Raw genomic sequence first — 20,129 nt, 5'->3', positions numbered from 1 at the left:
GAAGTTGTTGGCCTTTTTTTAGGATTTTACCCCAGGAAATAAACTGCCACAGGGGCCAGATTAAACCAACCAGCACAGGCCGGATTGGACACTTCACTGCCATTCTTTTTCTCCTATTCACACATATATGATATCACCTCCAGCCTGGAATGCCAAGGAGAATTGCATATGCCTCTTTTATCATACAGGTCCTCCATCTTCCAGAAGTGTCTCCAGCTATTTAGTTTCTATGGCAACACAGTGCCCTTAGCTTATATAACAATGGATTTGTCAAACAGGCCTGGCTGGAGATATTTACAAAGGGCTCGTCCATACGTCTCCTGTATTGAGGAAGCACAGGTCCTGAACTGTCTTTTCTAGTAATGAGCCCAAGCAGTTTCCCCCCTTGCCCTAATCGTTTCCTAGGGGAAACCTGCTCTTTAGCTTTAAATTAGGGCAAACATGAATCTGGAGAAAACCCCATTGACATTTGCTCTGGTTGAGCATTAAAGCTCGGCTTTCCCCAGGGGAAAGCAGCAGGGAGATCTAATTAGGATGAACCCTAATTTGAACATCTAAACAACCCTCTTGTTCTTCAAAGGCAAGTTTCAGAACACTATAGGCACAAGCAGTGGCATAAGGGGGGAGCACAGGGTTGCTCGGGCACATAATTGTTAGGGGTGCAAAATTTCAACACCTGGTGCTGCCTCAATACAGCTGTGCACTTCCATCGCTGGGCTCCATTGAAAACTGCTTCTCCATGCAAACCAGGAAGTGACCTCTCCAGCGAACAGAATGACTCTTATTTTCTTATCTCTGCAGCTGCAATCTCCTTAGTGATGCAGATGTCCTTAGGCAATGGAATGTGCAGGTCTACTCCATCTGTTTTCCTGCCACCCAGCTCCTCACGCTAGGCCACTGGGCATAGGCAGTGGTGGCTTCCTCCCATCTGTATGTTTCAGTGGGTAGACAAGTGATCAGTGACCCTAAGAAAGAGGAACATATGCCTCATATGCTTCCTCTCCTCTCCTACAGTGCAGTAGCTGTTGAGGAGAATAAGCTACTGGCTATTGAGAACTGAAATGGGTGATTACTGGAGAGGGGTGAACTTCAAAGGGAAGCCCAATCCTTACTACAGTGAGAGAGGACAGGTGACGGTGGTAGTGGCAGGTGCAGTGGTGAGTTCTGCAAAAAGATGTAGAACCCTGCTGCTGTGCCCGTCTGTGAGATATTAATTCTAGAGCTTTCTGGAGTACAGCACCACAGCTTTGAAGCTGCCTCATACATGTTCTACCTCTTCCAGATATCTTCAAAGCCCAGATGCTGGAAGGACGTGGTTTTCACTGGTGAAGCAATGGGGCAGCATTGCAACTAATTTTTCTCTCAGCTATTGCCTCACTCCCAGCTGCTCACTCCATTGCTTTGGTCATAGATTTCCATCAGCACAAACATGGGCCTGAAATATGAACTGGTGGGAAAACAGTTGGGAGAGGAATAAAGACAGGGAGCAGTGGCAAGCGGGGGCAGGGGAGTGTCTCCACCCCCATCGTTCAGCCCGGACACTGAGGTCCAGCTTTGAGGGTCTTCTGGCAGTTCCCTCACTGCAAGAAGTGAGGTTACAGGGGGTCTTCTTGGTGGTGGCGCCCGCCCTGTGGAACGCCATCCCACCAGATGTCAAGGAAATAAACAACTATCTGACTTTTAGAAGACAGTGAAAAACTTCACTTGATGTTATATTTGATGTTTTATTGTGTTTTTAATATTCTGTTGGGAGCCTCTCAGAGTGGCTGGGGAAACCTAGCCAGATGGGTGGGGTATAAATACTATATTATCATTATTATTATTTATTATTTTCAAGCACCTGCTTGGCCCCTGTTCTTTTCTCACTGGAAATTGTGTCATTCCACACAATGGAGTCAAAAATATGTAGTTTCACCCTTAAAGTCTCACCAAGCCATTTTTCTGTGAAGTTGTTACCATTTTAAAAAAAGTTAGTTTGGGTTGGTGTTTTTGTGATATTTTAACTATGTAATGGATTTGAATTGTATATTGTTGTAAAACAGCAGCCTCATTTAGAGATGGCAAGGAAGACCCATCCTACACTTTGTCCCACGTCGAGTTTCAGAGCACATGTGAGTGTTCCACAGGAATGCTTGTATTTACTGGCTCTGCGAACTGAGTGAATTTTGTTATCAACAACATTAAATGACCCCGTACGCTAGTAGGTATGCCAAAACTACAAATCCTATCACCTGAAAGGTGGGGAAGCATGACTTTCACTATTACTGCAGTCATTATGAAGTGCAACAAGAAATCATGACAAATATTCTTAAGATAGATTGCTTTGGGGTGATTTAGTTTAGTTTGGCATACACACATCTTAAATGGTGCTTGTAATCTTTATAGTTATTTTACATTCCTTGACACTCTTTCAAGTGCATTTTTTATACTTTATATTATTATTATATTTCAAAGAAGTCTCTATATTGTACTTGTTCAGTCAGCAGTCCAGCTGCATTAATAATAGTAATTTTCATTCCTCTGTGTACTCAGTTCTTTTCTCAGTGCCATTGTTTGAATCCGCATGTTGTTTAGCATTGCAACATCCCTATATTAAGCTGGCTTTCTTCACTTTTGGTCCACTGGAGACCCAAATAATCTTAACCATGGGATTTTGCTGGCTGCATTGCTGTTTTGCAGTTGGAGAATTTCTCTGAGCTTCCTCTTGCTGCAGTATTATCCAATGGTATCAGTGCTGTTTTATGCATAGGGAGAGGATAAGTAGAACAAGTCACTGACTCTCCATATTTGCCTGTGGAAGCAAAAGCAAAAACAAAAGAAAACAGCTGGTTTATCAGTGTGTCTAAAGTGGCTCAAATCAAGAACATCTGCATGAGCAGCCTGTGGTAATGCTGGGTTGCTGACCCATTTATTTTCCCCACAAACGTATGCTCTTTTGCTCTGCAACTGATATCAGAGCTCTCACTGCCTGTTAAATGGAAAGAATTCAGCCCTCAGAGCTGCCAGTTGCTAGCGCACTCTGCATTTTTAGGCATTTTGCTGATCGTACCTTTTTTCTTTCTCAGTGGACGCTCGCTTGTCCCAGCTCAGTGATTTTCAGACTACGTTCCTCCAAATTCCAGGGTTGTTCAGAAATGGTGGATTGGCTTCCCTGAAAGTCAGCTTGGTGTCTAGCGCTCCTGACATTGCCCTACATCAGGCTTCCTCAACCTCGGCCCTCCAGATGTTTTTGGCCTACAACTCCCATGATCTCTACCTAGCAGGACCAGTGGTCAGGGATGCTGGGAATTGTACTCTCGAAACATCTGGAGGGCCAAGGTTGAGGAAGCCTGCTGTACATTATAGCAGGGTGCATACTAGGACAGATTCAAGATTATGGCAGGGCCCCAAAGATAGGATGGGATAGAGAATGCACCACACAACCCTCTTCAATTCACATGGATTTCAAAGCGGAAGCAGAAAAGTTCCTCAGAAGTTGAGTCCAGAAATGATTCCCAGAATGCAGATGCAAGTCACTGTTCTAGTCCAAACCGTTTTCTTTTCTTTGTCTTACTGACATTATAGTTGCCATCAACATTTTATCCAAAACACCTGAAGCCAAAACCTCAAGTGCAAGTGAGTTGTTGTTGTTAAAATTTGTATACCACCTTTTATCCAAAGATCACAGGGCAGTTCACAACATAAATATATGAAAAAGCCAGGGCATGCTATTAGCAGAGTGTACTGCACACACAGAATAGGCATGAGGCTTGTGAAGTCATACTATAACTACAGATTTATTATCATAAATCAAGACAAAGAAACATGTTGTCTCTCTCATGTCGTCTCAGAGAGAACAGGGAAGAGCAAAAGCTGTGCTGGAATGTAAACAGACATGTGACACACAACAGTTTCACATGTCTGTTCCTTAAGGTGGAACGGAATTCTCAACATATCTCCCACTAAAAAGAAGCAGCAAACAAGGCTTGTCACTGCCAGTCAGCATATGCAATATTCCATTAGATGCACAAAGATTTTGACCTGGTTTAAGGCAGCTTCCTGTGTTCCAGTAGTTCAGGATATTGAAAGGAGTCAAAAATTAAAACAATAGGCACTAAGAGAGCAATAAAATAGCAACTGGCAATCCGGAATCCACAGCAAAAGATCTCCTGAAAAACAAACAAGATCCCCATTTGAAAGAAAGGAGGGACAAACAACCCTCGTCTTCATCTGGGAGTTTATTAACAAGAGAACTAACTGCTGAAAGCAAATATGCAGATCAGGGCCAAGTACACAGATAATTCTGGGAGAGAAAGGGATCTCGTTTTGTTTTTTGTCTTTTTAAATAACTTTTTTTTATTCAAAATTGAAACAAAACATATTATCCAGAAACATATCATCCTTATTTCCCCCCCATTTTTCCTCCCTCCCCCACAGAACCCACCCTCCACCCCCGACTTCCCTCAGTTCCAGTCTTTGATTTCTCTAAAAATGCTGTTTTCTGCATGTTAAACAGTTGTATAGATCCTCAAAGTATTTAGCTGATTATTATCAATAAAAGGTTTGTGAATGTTTATTCAAAACCAGCCAAGGAGTCCAGTTCGCTTTGTTGTATCTTCAGATACTTTGTAAAGGGTTCCCATTCATCTTTAAAGTCACAGTTATCCTTGTCCCGTAGCTTGTATGTCAGTTTTGTGAGTTCTGCATAGTCCATCAATTTTTCTTGCCATGATTCTTTGTTGGGGTTTCTTCAGTCTTCCATCCTTGTGCTATTAAAACTCTTGCGGCCGTTGTACATGAAGATGTTTTTCAGCTTTTTTGGCAGATCTTTCCCTACAATCCCTAATAAAAATGCTTCAGGTTTTTAAACAAATGTTAAATGGAACATTTTCTTCAATTCGTTGTATATCATTTCCCAAATTTTTAAAAAATTACCTTACAATCCCACCACATATGATAAAATGTCCCCTCCTTTTCCTTACATTTCCAACATATATTTGAGCTAGTTTTGTACATTTCCCCTAACTGCACTGGTGTTGTGTACCATCTGTGGGATCTCATTTTGTTTGACATGTTTTAACACATGGCTGCTTTTGCTCTTTGTGCTCAGAAGGTTGTCCACAGTTTGAATTAAAGGTAACCAACATTGTTGATCACTTAATATCAAACTCCATGCTCTTAGATGTTATTTCGAAGCCTCTTACTTATGCGTCAGCGTGTCCTAGCTATTACTCAGGCTCCTCCAAAGTACCAGGAATGGATGGACTTTAAATGAGTAAATCTTGAGACAGAAACTGGCGCTTGCCTGCTATTGTGTTAGACACCAAAGCAAATGCTATCTCTGCTCTGTCTTCCTAGACAGTTTCTATCAAATCATTTGCTGTGCACTCAAAAATCTCATTCGCCAGATGGGTCAATTGCAATTTTGTTTTTCTGTTTGCCGGCTGAACTGAGGAAATAGTTTCTTCTCAATTTATAGTCCCTGTTATAGATAAAAGAAAGTTATTGCCTATGAGATTGTCCATATCTGCATCATATATATCATTAAAATAGGCTATGGAATTTGGAAGCCATAGTTGGGTCAGGTTCCTCATCTTTAAGAAGAAGAAGAAGAGTTTGGATTTGATATCCCGCCTTTCACTCCCCTTCAGGAGTCTCAAAGCGGCTAACATTCTCCTTGCCCTTCCTCCCCCACAACAAACACTCTGTGAGGTGAGTGGGGCTGAGAGACTTCACAGAAGTGTGACTGGCCCAAGGTCACCCAGCAGCTGCATGTGGAGGGGAAGAAAATCTGGAGAGCCTGTTCCAGCCATTTTTAATGCCCCTTTTTTCTATAGAAAAAAAGCAAACACTTCTGAGGTGCAGGGGGGTGGTGGCTTCAAGTGCTGGTGTTTGGGATTAGTTATAAATGTATGTTTATAGGGGTCAAGATATCATTCAGTTGCTCCCCTACTCTGCACTGCCAAACTGCCAACCTATGAGGGCAAGTGTTACCTATGCAGTTATGGAGAAAGGCTGCCATTGCTGGAATTTCTTCCAATTAAGCAACATGGAGGAGCTTTCATGAAGTTTGGTTCTGGGAGATAGCACTAGATTGGTCCATAGAATGTCTTAAAGGAACATTGGAAAATAAAATACCATTTCTCACTTATGAGTCAGTCAGTGAAATCATTGACCATTGCATTCTGCTTCCACATTTGTCATGTTGCTTTAAACCAGTGAAGGCGGTAAAGGTCCTGTGTGAGTACCTGGAGGCGGTTGGAGGATGGATGGCGGCTAACAGATTGAGGTTGAAAAGAAAGAGAAAAAGTAAACAATACAAATCAATACAGTACAGTACATATAAAAAACAAAAAGACACAATACATCAAAACAAAAACAAAAGCAAAAACAATTAAAACCACATCCAGTATTTCCATATCTTTATCTTTCATTAACTTGTTTCATCGACCTCCTCACACCTCCCTTTTTTGTGTTCTAGTTATTTATTATTTCAGCAAATCCTTTCCATCTTTCACTGTTTTCTGTCATTTAATTGTCTTAATTTATTTTAACCTTATCTTACCATTAAAATGCTAAAACTTATTTATACTTAACTCCTTATAACATTTCTACTAAAGCCATTTAATTTCATTCCAACATTTTTCTAACACTCATTAATTTTACAATATTTCTCTAAATAAGTTTTTAAACTTTTTTCCAATCTTCTTCCACCATCTCTTCTCCCTGGTCCCGGATTCTGTCAGTCCTTTCTATCAATTCCATATGGTCCATCAACCTGGTGATCTTCTATCCGAGGCTCTTAACTCTTTTCCATGTCCCTTCTGCAGATCTTCTTCATATTTATACATGTACTTTACTTTATCTTCTGCTGATCTTGTTTTTAGTTTCCTTCATTTGGCACTGAGGAGTAGATCTTGGGGAAACTCCAACCTAACAATGTCTTTATTCCTTCTCCACAGGTCAGCCCATTCTCCATAGTCAGAACTAAAGTCCAAAAGATATTTCAGAGCATGTTTCAAAATCCCTCCAAAGCTAAAGCCCCCCCGCAACTCTAATCTCCCCCTGACCCAAATCCAGATCCCAAAAGCCAGAACATCCCTGCATAAGGGGATCTATCCAACTTTCCTTCTCCAATCCAAGCGGGACTCCATCCCTCCGAATCTGGCTTTCTCTAGTTTCAATCGTAAAAGGCAACAGCTTATGTTCATCAAATTGCCTCTGTAAAGCCGGGGCTCTCTCCACTTGAATTACTTGAGGTTCAACAACAGCTTTCTCCTTCGTCTTCTCCACAGCTTGCCATGTCAAAACAGATTACTGAATCAATTCCTGAGTTGTTTCTGTATAGGTATTCACTTTTTGTCCCAAATCAGTCATTTTTTGTCCCAAATTGTCAATTTTAATAATCATCACATCCATCTTCTCATGAAGCTGTTCCAATAAAGCACTTGTCTTGCAAAATGCAATCACTAAGGCTTCTTCTGTCAACATTTTTGTCCAAGGTCAATCTCTGATTCTCACGGTCTTTAATCTCTACAGCTGGAAAATTCCCCAGCTCCACCCCTGCAACAGTTTCAAAAGCTCCCTCTAGGGGAAACAATTTCTATTTGTATCCGTCCTTTTAAACGCAGATCCAGCAACAAAGTTAGTTCGATTTTCAGTTACTTTTGCTCCTTTTTAAATGCAAAAGGAAACAATGGAAACAATATATTTCTCTTATTTAACTATCTGTCAACATACGTTTTATTCACAGTCAATGAACTTTCCCAAAATGTCGATCTTACTGACAGCCCGTTCTCAGGTTCAAAACGGTGGTAATTTATCTTTCTTCACTCTCTCTCCTGCAGGCTTAGGCGATCTAGAATTTTCCCCGTCTTCTCCTGCTTCCAAGGGGGGTTTAGTAATTTTAACTGATGGAGATTTAATCCTTTACAAAAGGCTTTCCAGGCTTTGGTTTGCAATGTCTTTGCTTCAGTCTATTTACAAAAGAGGAAGGCGGACTTCCTGTTTCAAGCCTTCCCGTTTCGATGCCAAATTAAAGATGTTTAAAGACCCAATTTTCCGTTCTACTCATGGGTAGTTGTTTAAAGTCCAATTGTCCACAGGAAAAAGTCAGCGCTCTCCGGCAACAGCAATGCGGCTTCACTCCGTGAAAGAAGCAGTCAATTCGAGCACTGTGCCTCTCACCCCACGTCGCTCCGGAACCCCGAAACCGGGTTTCCCCGCGAGTATGGGAGGCGCAAAGGGTGCCAGCCGAATCCCATGTCCACAGGCTTCTCCCGCCTGTGGTTTTTAGTGGGTCTCTGCCTCGCCGTGGCGGTCCAGACCCTGATTTCCACTGAGCGGATTCCTCCCGATCAGAGGAAATCCGCCATTGCCGGAGGCGCTAACCCGGAAGTCTTCTGCATCACTTTAACTTTCATTGGCTTGTTTTAAGACAGATTCTATCTTGTGTATAGGATTGTTCCCTAGGTGCAGGTAAAGGGGGGGGGGAGCAAGACAAAGATAAATGGACCAGGAGTGATGAGTCCCCCCCTCCTGTGCATAGCTGGGAGTCCATGACTTTGCCCAACTTGCAAAGGAGAGAGAAACCAGAGTTTCTAAGGCAGCAGTGCAGTTCCAGATCTGCATGTACAAGGACCACCATTTGCAAGCCACTGAAGAAGAGAACTGAACCAAAACCTGAGGGGTTTTATCTAAGTTTCTTAGCACTACCAAGCTGGGTTTCCATTGTGTATATTGCGTATTATTTATCTTGCTTAGTAGTGTGCCTCTCATGGTTTCTGCTGTTGTTTCAGTGCATTAGCATTTTTATAAAATTACATGCTATGTCTACTGTACATAAATAGTTCACATAACTGGCTTGATTACATTCATGTGGCGAGTAGCGAAATGGGAGCATATCCTTGCAATTTCAAGCATTGGTCTATATTCCCTCCTTTTCCTTTATACCGGTGTTTCTAGGATGTTGACGCAGGCACTTGCCAGGAGTCATGTTACATAGGCAAGGATTGAAGCTGGCCTGAATGTGCCTGTCTGAATCCTCATTCTCTAAAGCTAATCCTGTCTTTTGTGGAACATAAGCCCACATTAAGAGCTGCCATATGGCAGGAGATCAAAGACCTGCAGTAACCTTGGGATTTCTGCTCCTTGGGTGAGCTGGGCTTGAGGAGTTGTGCGTGTTTTGAGATAGACCCCTGAATAACGTTCCTGCAGGATGATTAATACAGTGGCAGAACCAGGTGACTTGAGGGATGCTGTGATTTTGCCTTGAACAGAATGATTCTATGCCCCCTGTTCTTTTTTTCCTTTCCCCTGCTTTAAAAGGAGGTGAAAGGATGATCAGAATCCAAAATAGTGGAACAAGGGCTGAAAGGAAAAATTAGGGACATTGAAACTCTGCCGATCAGAAAATGAAATAGGTAATCAGGCCCAAGCAGCTTGTGACTTACTGTGGTCTAGTTGACCTACCTAGCTCTAAAAAGGTAAAGGACTCCTGATAGTTAAGTCCAGTCGCGAACGACTCTGGGGTTACGGCGCTCATTTTGCTTTACTGGCCGAGGGAGCCGATGTTTGTCCGCAGACAGTTTTTCTAGGTCATATGGCCAGCATGACTAAGCCACTTCTGGCGAAACCAGAGCAGCACACAGAAACGCCATTTACCTTCCCGCCGGAGCGGTACCTATTTATCTACTTGCACTTTGACATGCTTTCGAACTGCTAGGTTGGCAGGAGCTGAGACCGAGCAATGGGAGCTCACCCTGTCACGGGGAGTCAAACCGCTGACCTTCCGATCAGCAAGCCCTAGGCTCAGTGGTTTAGACCACAGCACCACCTCTAGCATCTAACTATTTATCTATTGCAGCCTATGGCTTCTTACACTCACTACAGACTCTCCAAGTGTCCCTATTTTCCTGGGACAGTCCCAGATTTACAGAAACTGCCCCAGTTTCTGATTTGATCCCAGAATCTCTTGCTTTTCCTTAGGACATTCCTATTTTCATTACAGAAATGTTGGAGGGTATGGAGTTATGTGACCCCACCAAGCCAAGGAGATAAGTAACTATGCAACCTTTAGAAGACCTCTGAAGGCAGCCCCATATAAGGAAGTTTTTAAATGTTTGATGTTTTATTATGTTTTTTATATCTGTTGGAAGCCACCCAGGGTGACTGGGGCAACCCAGTCAGAAGGGTGGGGTAAAAATAATAGAATTGTTGTTGTTGTTGTTGTTGTTGTTGTTGTTGTTGTAGAATAGGACATCCCTATTTTCATTGGATAAATGTTGGAGGATATGTCACTAGGGGAGGGGGAGCAAAGCCAGAGCATTCTGCTCATTTATGGAAAGCCATTAATCATGGCTTACCATGACATGCATACCAGCCCAGCCCAGGAAATACTGAACTAAAATGACTTCGCATAACACAGTTTCATATGATCCTTCCTCCAACCCCCTGGTTATGGTCCCAGATAGATAATCGGAACAGGAGGTTTATAGAGCTGCGGGGAGGCTGTTTTTAGTTTGGTTATTCACATGTTGTACAGGTCTGCTTATGGACCCTCTTATATGATTGCTAGGCTGCATTTTGCTTGCAGACCAGAGTTAAATCAGCTTGCTGTTTCTCTTCTCTCCCAAGGCCATACAGTAATTGCCTGAGAGTTTCTCCCCCTTTCTATCCTGTTTATTTTATATATTGGTTCTCGTTCATTTCCCAAGCCATTTCCAGGTCAGCCTTCCTGCTCTTAGCATTATGTGCTAGCTCCTTTCCACAGGGACATCGGCACGCGCATTAGTCACAATGCAGTCTATGGGATTTAATTGCCTCAGATGCAACTTAGTCTTGCAAAACTAATCTGGCTTTAGCCAGATTAACCTGTTTACATTAATATCTAAAGCCCTGCGGAATTGAATGGCGGCATTACTACTTGCACTTTAGCCGTGTCTCTTTGTTCCGGCTGGATTCTGAGGAAATTAGAAATTAGCTTCAGGACGTAATGACAGAAGCACGGCAACTGGGGGTGGTGCGAAATGTTTTCTTTCTTATTGTGGCTATTAATTCATATATTCCAGCAGAGTGAGTGCTCTCATCTTTAATGTGCGAATTTAGGGATGGAAATAAAGCTCATCATCTAGAAATTCAAATGCTTGGCTTTTAAATGTTGTAGCCGAGTGCATAGTAATCAGGTTATCTGTTAATACCTGAGGACAGCTTTCCCTGCCAGATGTTTCAGACTACAACTCTGAACACCCCTGACTGGCTGGGGCTGATGGGAACTATAGTCCAAAACACCTGGAAAGCACCAGGTTAGGGGAGGCAGCTTTAGGGAGCTGGTAACTCTTATGGTCTCTCCAAATTCAGAGGCAATGTCCTGTGCTGGTCCAGCTCCACATTCTCCCTACCCTTGAGGGGCTCCCCACCATTTGGATGGGTGCATTGGAGTTCTCTTCTCTGGGTGGCCTCCCTGCTGACAGATGTCACCAGATCAAAACAAGACTGGGCAAAGGAACAGATCCAAATCCATCATGGCGGATTGGGGGTTTGGATTGCTCTGCCCAGTAGTCTCTGGCCCTCTCTGAATTGTGAGTGCATTTGTCACAAGGATTTCAAACCTGATTAGCCCATGATTAAAAACCCAGCAATTTCCCCACCGTCCTGAAAGCGTCTCTGTGCTTTGCACCTCTGTGCAGCACTCCCTCCTGGCTCAGGTTCCTGCTTTATTTTGGAGAAATTCCTCATAAGGAGTTTGTGCTGGATGCAAACAAACAATAGCTTCAGCTATAAAAGCCTCACTATGTTTCATTATATTAAGAGCGATTGCATTTCATGAATTCCCCCAGCAATGGAGGGGGGAATAGACGGAGGCAACTAATTGGACCCAAGAAAGAAGAAGAAGAAACCCAGGAACATTCTGCAAAATACAAAGAGCACTTGGCTTTGTTTCTCCTGTCCAGGTTAGTCATGCGCTAAAGAAAAGGGGCAGTTAAAGACTGAAGAGCCATCATAAATCATTCTGAAGTCAAACTGTTATTAGATATGTCAAAAACTGAAGCTCTCTGAGTTGATAAAAGGGGACACCTCAGATTTTGTTTTCTTCGAAGCTATTATTTTCCAGTTTCTTCCTATTTTAGACCAGGTAAATTTTCAGACAAATAAGGACAAAGGCAGACTATTGGTGTATATGTCCCAAAAGTATGTGTGTTCTAGAAAAGCATTTGTGTAATTTAATTGGTGACTAACTAAAATATTCTGTTTCATTCATATACACTACAGTGCTGAGAATGTTTATTCAGAAGTAAGTCCCACTGAGTTCAGTAGGGCTTCCTCCCAAGTAATTGTGCATAGGGTTGCAGCCTTTATTTAATGCTTGGATTCTGATTCAGGTCATTTAATGAAAAATGATTTATAGTCACCAGAATCATGCACTGGATGTGCCCTGGGGGGTGGGACTGCCTCTTAGAATTCTGGTGTGGTTTTTTTCTTTGAACAGGCAACAGCCCACTCCATCTCCGATGCCATAGCATAAGTTGCTTCTAAAATCTCTTCAGTTTCAGACATGGTTAGTGAGGACCACACAGCTTACAAAAAGATATTCTTGATAAATTGTGTAAACCAGTACCCCTCCTGGATGGAAATGGTTGCATAAAAATTTAAGCACTAGCAAAATTAATTGGTGCTATGTAATTGGTGCGGGACGTGGATGGCTCTGTGGGTTAAACCACAGAGCCTAAGACTTGCCGATCAGAAGGTTGGTGGTTTGAATCCCCGCGACGGGATGACCTCCCATTGCTGGTCCCTGCTCCTGTCAACCTAGCAGTTTGAAAGCACATCAAAGTTTCCGTGTGCTGCTCTGGTTTGCCAGAAGCAGCTTAGTCATGCTGGCCACATGACCTGGAAGCTGTACACCGGCTCCCTCGGCCAATAAAGTGAGATGCGTGCCGCAACCCCAGAGTTGGTCACAACTGGACCTAATGGTCAGGGGTCCCTTTACCTTCACCTTTTACAAATGAGACCCATTTTATGGGTCATACCCTCCATTATTAACTTTTTGAGGAAGAAAAGTAAATGCAGTATGGATGTTGATGTATATACAATTACTTTTAAGGACATGACTATTATTTATTCTCATGTGATTAGCATCATGTGAGGGGAAGACGAGTGAGGCTGTGGCTGACAGCCACACCATTGTATTATTGCTGCCCCCATCCCCTGTGTTTGAAAAATAACACAGGGAGCCCGCTGTATACACTTAGGCTCCCCATGCAACTTGGAACTCGGATAGTGCTGGGGTCTAAATGACTTGAGTATTCTACAGACAAACAGCAGGCTCTTGATTTCTCCCTCCCATGCCAATCTGTGGATAGTAGTGAAGTGGAAGCCACTGAGTGTGGCTCTGCATTCTCCCTGATGCAATTGTTAGAAAAATGATGGATAATCAAGGGGGTAGTGTGTCAATCAGTGGGCCACTACTAGTGAAGAGTGGGCCATGACCATAGATGTTGGTGGAGCATATTCCAGTGTAACTCTAGAAATAGTGTAAAAGAAAAGGTAAAGGTAAAGGACCCCTGGATGGTTAAGTCCAGTCAAAGGTGACTATGGGGTTGCGGCACTCATATCACTTTCAGGCTGAGGGAGCCGGCATTTGTCCACAGACAGCTTTCCGGGTCATGTGGCCAGCATGACTAAACTGCTTCTGGCACAACGGAACACCGTGACGGAAACCAGAGCGCATGGAAACACCGTTTACCTTCCTGCCACAGCGGTACCTATTTATCTACTTGCACTGGTGTGCTTTCGAAGTGCTAGGTTGGCAGGAGCTGGGACAGAGCAATGGGAACTCACCCCGTTGTGGGGATTCGAACCGCCGACCATCTGATTGGCAAGTCACGGAGGCTTAGTGGTTTAGAGCACAGCGCCACCTGCGTCCCTAGAACTGGTGTATCATATATTGAAGTCTGTATGGGCCTTCTCAGACCACATCCATAACACATCTGCTTGCTTGGGTAGCTTTGCTCTTAAATATCTCACAGCCCATTGTTTACCTGTCAAATGCTAGTGATGATGGTGGTGGTGGTCTGTTTGAAAACTTGCATCACCAGCACACTGAATCCTCAACTGCATGGCATGCTGCCGTGGGAGTGGAGTAGCCCGGAAACCAGCTCTGCTGTCACAGCCAGCCTCAGTTGGGTGGAGGACTACCATCCTAGCATGAGTAGAGCACTGCTCCACAGCTGAAGTGGCAGCAGTCACAACTGTGGAGGCAGGGCTGAAAGGCAGTGAGGCTATAATTGAAACCATGGCTTCCATAATGTGAGGGGTGAGAATAAGCAAAGGAGGAGAAGGTGGTGGGTGCTATCTGGAGTGAACAGAGAGTCCTGACAGAGGGAACATCACACCAAATGACTTCCACAATAGGGAGCTCAGAGGGACCCGGAGTCCATAAGTGGGGTGAAATGAAAGCTCCTTGATCAAACCTGCAACCTGGATGTGCACCATGCTCTAACCCAGGCTTCCTCAAACTTGGCCCTCCAGGTGTTTTTGGCCTATATCTCCCATGATCCCTAGCTAGCAGGACCAGTGGTCAGGGATGATGGGAATTGTAGTCTCAAAACATCTGGAAGGGGCGAGTTTGAGGAAGCCTGCTCTAACTGAATGAACTAACTGGTGCTTCTTGGGAACACAGAAAGAACAAAGGATTTATCAGAGAGAAATAGAGGAGAGGGGAAAGTGGCTGGAGGAATGAATGGTCCAGAGAAAAATAAGAGAAGCAAAATGATTCTTCCAAGGGTAGTCTTCTTCCTACTTACCTGATGTGGGACTGGCGAGTGATAGTGGTGAGCATAGCATAAAGGGATGGTTGGATAGCTAACCAAAGAATAGCTTGGCAACTGGCTCCCCTAAATTCAAGCCCAAGACTCCAACACTTAGGAAACTGAGTGAACCTCTGCCTGTTCTAGGATCAGCTGATGCATTTGCCTGGTAGCCTGAAAGCCCTTGGTGGTTCTGGGGATGGCAAAGTGGTTATAAATCAGAACCCTATTCTGTAACCTGGGTTGGATGGGTAAAGAGACAGTGAAGCAACAGAGTCATGCTCGTGAGTACCCTTAAAGAAAAAAAAAATGGTCCGAAACTGTTTTGATGTGCCCCCTTACCAGAACCCTTTCAAGGTATACCAGAAAATGGGTTGACTGGCTGTCCATTGTTCTTTTGTGAGGGCAAAGTTGTTGGAATGAATTCATTGAGGTCAAAAAGAGAGAGAAAGCTTTCAAACCATCCTTCCTTTTTGCTTCAGAACATTAGCAGCAGGCTTGTGGGAGCACCACTGGGTCCCACCAAAAATAGCAGAAAGGGTGAAAAATGTGAAAACTTGATAATAGCAACACCTTTGTTGACATTATCTTTCTTCTATTTTACCACCACTGAAAGATAAAATGCTAACCCTTGGATGCAGAGAAGCACTTGAGATGATCATTTTGTTATATATATAAAAAAGTCATACAGAATCTCTTACTGCTTCAGAGTTTGGATACTGTCTTCAGAAAATCAAGAACAAAAATCGGTATATTTTACTGAATAAATGTTTATCAGGAGAAAGGAACAGAGGTAGCTCAGACACGTTTTTCAGCGGCTGTTTTACAACTGGAGTGTAAAAAGTACATTCAAAGACAAAACAGTTCTCAATCTACAAACCCAAGGCCTGGGGTTGGCTCTCTCTCCTCCTCTCCCCTATGTAGGTTTTCCATTAGCAGCTACCCGGGCAATTTTAGCATATTTGGGCATTTGCAGCCATGGAATGTAGCAAAGATTTTATTACTCTGACAGATTTCACACCTTAGGCTTTGAGCTAAAACATCACACAAAATTGACACCATTCACCTTTCTCCGGAATGGCAGAGATCCCTTTAGCCCCCGCAGAGAACTGAGGACTTAATATGGCCAACATTTTGTTCTTATCTGGGAAAACTCTTGGCAGGAAAATGGCACAAAATGGACATTAAGCAGACTATCAGGATTTGTCTTAAATGTACTAAAGTCTTTCTTTTGCCTACTTCTTCTTGTGCCTTTTTAGCCTATCCCCATGTATCAGAAAGTGTCTAATATCACATATGAATGAGGTCCACATGTTGAAAGGGCCAACCAGGGTGCACCACTGACCCCTCCCCACATAATTTTGTGCAGCTGGAAAAGACTATGCACATGGAAAATGAGGGGCATAGCATTTAAAATCTAGAAGATAGAAGTAATGTCAAAGTGTGGTATCTCCTATTACATGGACAGAATTTTTGTAAGGACAGCAACAAAGCTTCATAATCTATATCAGTGTTTCCTAAACTTGGGTCTCCAGCTGTTTTTGAACTACAACTCCCATCACCCCTAGAGCAGGACCAGTGGTCAGGAATGGTGGGAATTGTTATTCAAAAACAGCTGGAGACCAAAGTTTGGGAAACATTGGCCATGGGTCATTTTAGCACTCAGGATCATAGAAAGAGTTGACTTTAAACAGAGACATCTGCTTCTGACAATTTCTCATTACAGTGGTACCTCGGGTTACATACGCTTCAGGTTACACACTCTGCTAACCCAGAAATAGTGCTTCAGGTTAAGAACTTTGCTTCAGGATAAGAACAGAAATCTTGCTCCTGATGGCGCGGTGGCAACAGGAGGCCCCATTAGCTAAAGTGGTGCTTCAGGTTAAGAACAGTTTCAGGTTAAGAACAGACCTCCGGAACGAATTAAGTACATAACCAGAGGTACCACTGTACTGAACTATATCACTGTTAGTGACCAACAAGTGGGACCCACAATGGAAGGTTTTGGTGTGGCATTCTGCTCTTCAATATATTATCCTGCCAACTGTGTCGTTTTCCAGGATCTTCCACTTCAACCCCCCTGTTTCTGTGATCTTATATTGCCAAGCACCTCCTTTTCTATACAACTCCATGTCTGAACATTTTATCCTTAGAGAGGTGTAGAGAGACATTTACGTGCTGTTCTCTGGCCCTTCCCAGTTTGTATCTCAGCTGAGCTGAGCTCAAAGCCACTGTGCTTATCCATCACTCATACATTCAATACAATATGCAGTGTCCGTTGGTAGGGAAGGGACTTGTAAGCTCACGCAAATAATGCTCATCTGTGCTTGGAGTCATTGGGATAATTCCCTATTTCTAAAAAGCTCATCTCTTTCATACATCTCTTGAAAGATGTACTGTATGTTTGAAAGATGTATGTATGTCTATACAGGCTATGTGATCTAGCTACTTTGCTTACCTCCTTTTTTTAGCCTAACCTAAGGACAAAACTTAGCCCTGCCAGGGAACTTGCCTTTGTTGTGTTTCTGATGGTCTGACAAATTAATGGGGGTTGCTTTCAGTTCAGGAGGCCTATCCTCGCAAAAATTGGACAGTTCCTACCCTTGAGCAGTGCTGATGACACAATTGCTTTCCCTCACCGACCAAACAAGCCTGTACAATAATGCAGTATTATATTACATGTATTGCATATTTTCCTTTCCTTTTTTATTTTCTTTTTCAGCTGCATTCCAATTCTGACAAAGGTGATGGATCAGTCAAATACATCCTTACAGGTGAAGGGGCTGGGACTATCTTTATTATTGATGACACGACGGGAGACATCCATTCAACCAAAAGCCTAGACCGAGAAAAGAAGACCCACTATGTGCTGCATGCGCAAGCCATCGACAGACGGACAAACAAGCCACTTGAACCTGAATCGGAGTTTATCATTAAAGTACAAGACATCAATGACAACGCACCAAAATTTACAGATGGACCTTACATCGTTACCGTGCCAGAGATGTCTGATATGGGTAAGAAGAATAAATGGGGATTTGTGTTACTGTGCGCTTGAATCTGTGGGCTTTCTCCTGTCATTTAGCAGGTGGTTTTGCTTGATTTTTTGGAGATATCTAGAGCAATGTGCTTGCAATGGTGTGTGTTAGTTCCTTTGTGCTGTTTGTGACATCAGGGTCATTTGGAAGGCACTACATATTAACCATCACCTTCTTAGAAGCTTGTTGGCTCCTTTAGGATTGCCTTATATTCATTTACTAAAACAACAACAACAAACCTATGGTTACGTGGAACATACTCAATAAACACACAAGACGTAACCGGCTGTACTTTTGAATAAATAAGGTACGCTATTCATTGTATCAATTTGTAGATTTCAACAGAAGTCTCATAAAGTTCAACGAAAAAAGCAGAAGACCGAGTGGGCCAGTTCATTCTCTAGTCAGTTCATGCATAAGGTCCATACATGTATAAGTATCTATTCTACCTGTCTGTTCAAAGAGTCCAATAATCCACATGAAGAGTTGTTACAGTTCCACAGAATCCTTTCAGAGTCTCAGACAAGGATTTCCGGAATATTAGCCTTGTTTCGCCATCCTAGGCTTCATCAGTAGAATAGGCTCTAGGTAATGCACATACCAGATGTAATATTACAGGATAGTGGATCTTATAACATAGTAGTGGTTGCAGTAAGCAGCGACTGTTACAAAGCAAGATTATATCCTGTAATATTACATATGGTATGTGCAGTTGTTTATGGATTTTTACATTAATTTTGCTGTAAAAATGTGTGAGATTATGATATTGTATTTATTTGCATTATACATTATACATGTATGGACCTTATGCATGAACTGGCCCACTCGGTCTTCTGCTTTTTTCATTGAACTTTATGAGACTTCAGTTGAAATCTACAAATTGATGCAATGAATAGAATACCTTATTTATTGAAAAGTACAGCCGGTTACGTTTTGTGTGTTTATTCCTTTACTGGCAAGGATCCCATGTTTTGTTGCAACTACAGAGCAGGCAGTACATGAGAAGCTGTTGTCACCACTGCATCTCCATGCAGTGGTGGGGGAAAATATCATGCTCTCTCCTTCTCCCCTCTGCTTAATGGCCCTTGATTCCTGGCATCTCTACTTCAAAGGGCTGTAGGTAGCAGAACAGGGGGGAAGCAGTCACACCTTAGAGCAGGGGTCAGCAAAATTTGTCATCAGGGGGCCGGTCCACTGTCCCTCAGACCTTGTGGGGGGCTGGACTATATTTTTATAAATATAAACACCCTGTAGCCAGTCCCACAGCTGCCTCCAGACCTGAAGGAGGAATGCACTCTGCACACACTCAGGAGTGTGTATCGGCACCATCCGCTCACCAGCATTGTTGACAAGCAGCAGCCGCTCCATCAGCCCGTCCCTGCAGAGCTCCCAGGTGACATGCACCAGGCGCTGTGGGCCATCGTCTGAGGCCAGGTTGGCGGGCAAGCCATGTGCACACAGCTCGCCCTCCAGCTGCTCCAGCACGGCCACTGAGCATGCCACCACCAGCAGTGCTGAGCCGGGCACCAGGTGCGGGGCTAACAGGCGTGCTAAACTCCAGCTGAAGCCCCACGATGCACCCGTCACAATGCCCACGTCATGGCCCAGACCCATCGCTCTCCAGCCCGCCAGCCTCTCCATCCATGGCCGCACTGGGTTTACCTCAGCTGTGGGTGATGAGGCTTCAGATTGGCCCCAGGAACTTCCTGCAGCCAATCCGAAGCTGTGCCAGCGACACCACCTGCCCAGAAACCGTGCCAGCGTTGTGGAAATCAGTCCCCATGTGGTGAGCCGTCCACAGCTTGCGGGAACGGAGTGGGCGGCAGATGGAGGGCCTTCTCCCCCCAGCCTGGGGGGCCGCATCTGGCCCCTGGGCCTTAGTTTGCTGACCCCTGCCTTAGAGAGCAGCTGTCAGTAGACAAAAGAGAGCTAGACTAACCAAATCAGTATTTTCTGCTTGCTGCATAGTAGTGAGTAGCAACAGGGAGCGAAGTGACGTTCCTGGTCTTCCTGAAGAAAGCAGTTCTGGAATTTAATCCTGCCTGCTCTCAGGTTTTCTTGCTTTCCTGATGGTGAAAGGGGTGATGAGGGCGGCCCTTCATAGAGAACGATTAGAAGCCCTCAAACCTCCCAAGGGCATTTATGCAATGTACCTGATTGGCTCATTAATTCTTTCTATCTGTTTTAGTAGCAAGGGGCTGTCTGGCCAAGGTTGGTTAGCTTTAAATGTAGCTGTAAGAGCTCCTTGGGAGACTATCAGAGTGAATTGAATTGCTGGCCTCTCATAAGCGTTTTGATTATATGC

At 43.6% G+C, this 20,129-nt stretch overlaps 1 protein-coding gene across 3 annotated transcripts in view; it reads left to right on the top strand.

The window, feature by feature from the left end:
• CDH18 (cadherin 18) overlaps positions 1-20,129 on the top strand; it is a 671,522-nt gene that overhangs the window by 498,583 nt on the left and 152,810 nt on the right. For all 3 annotated transcript variants that reach the window (XM_082234344.1, XM_082234342.1, XM_082234343.1), the window contains one exon: positions 17,509-17,803. In XM_082234344.1, the coding sequence (XP_082090470.1) occupies positions 17,509-17,803 (295 nt within the window). The remainder of the gene's footprint in view (positions 1-17,508; positions 17,804-20,129) is intronic.

Source organism: Podarcis vaucheri (assembly GCF_965113315.1).
Source record: "Podarcis vaucheri genome assembly, chromosome: 8".
NCBI lineage: Eukaryota > Metazoa > Chordata > Lepidosauria > Squamata > Lacertidae > Podarcis > Podarcis vaucheri.
The sequence above is the reverse complement of the archived record's forward strand: the minus strand, read 5'-3'. Positions and strand labels throughout refer to the sequence as shown.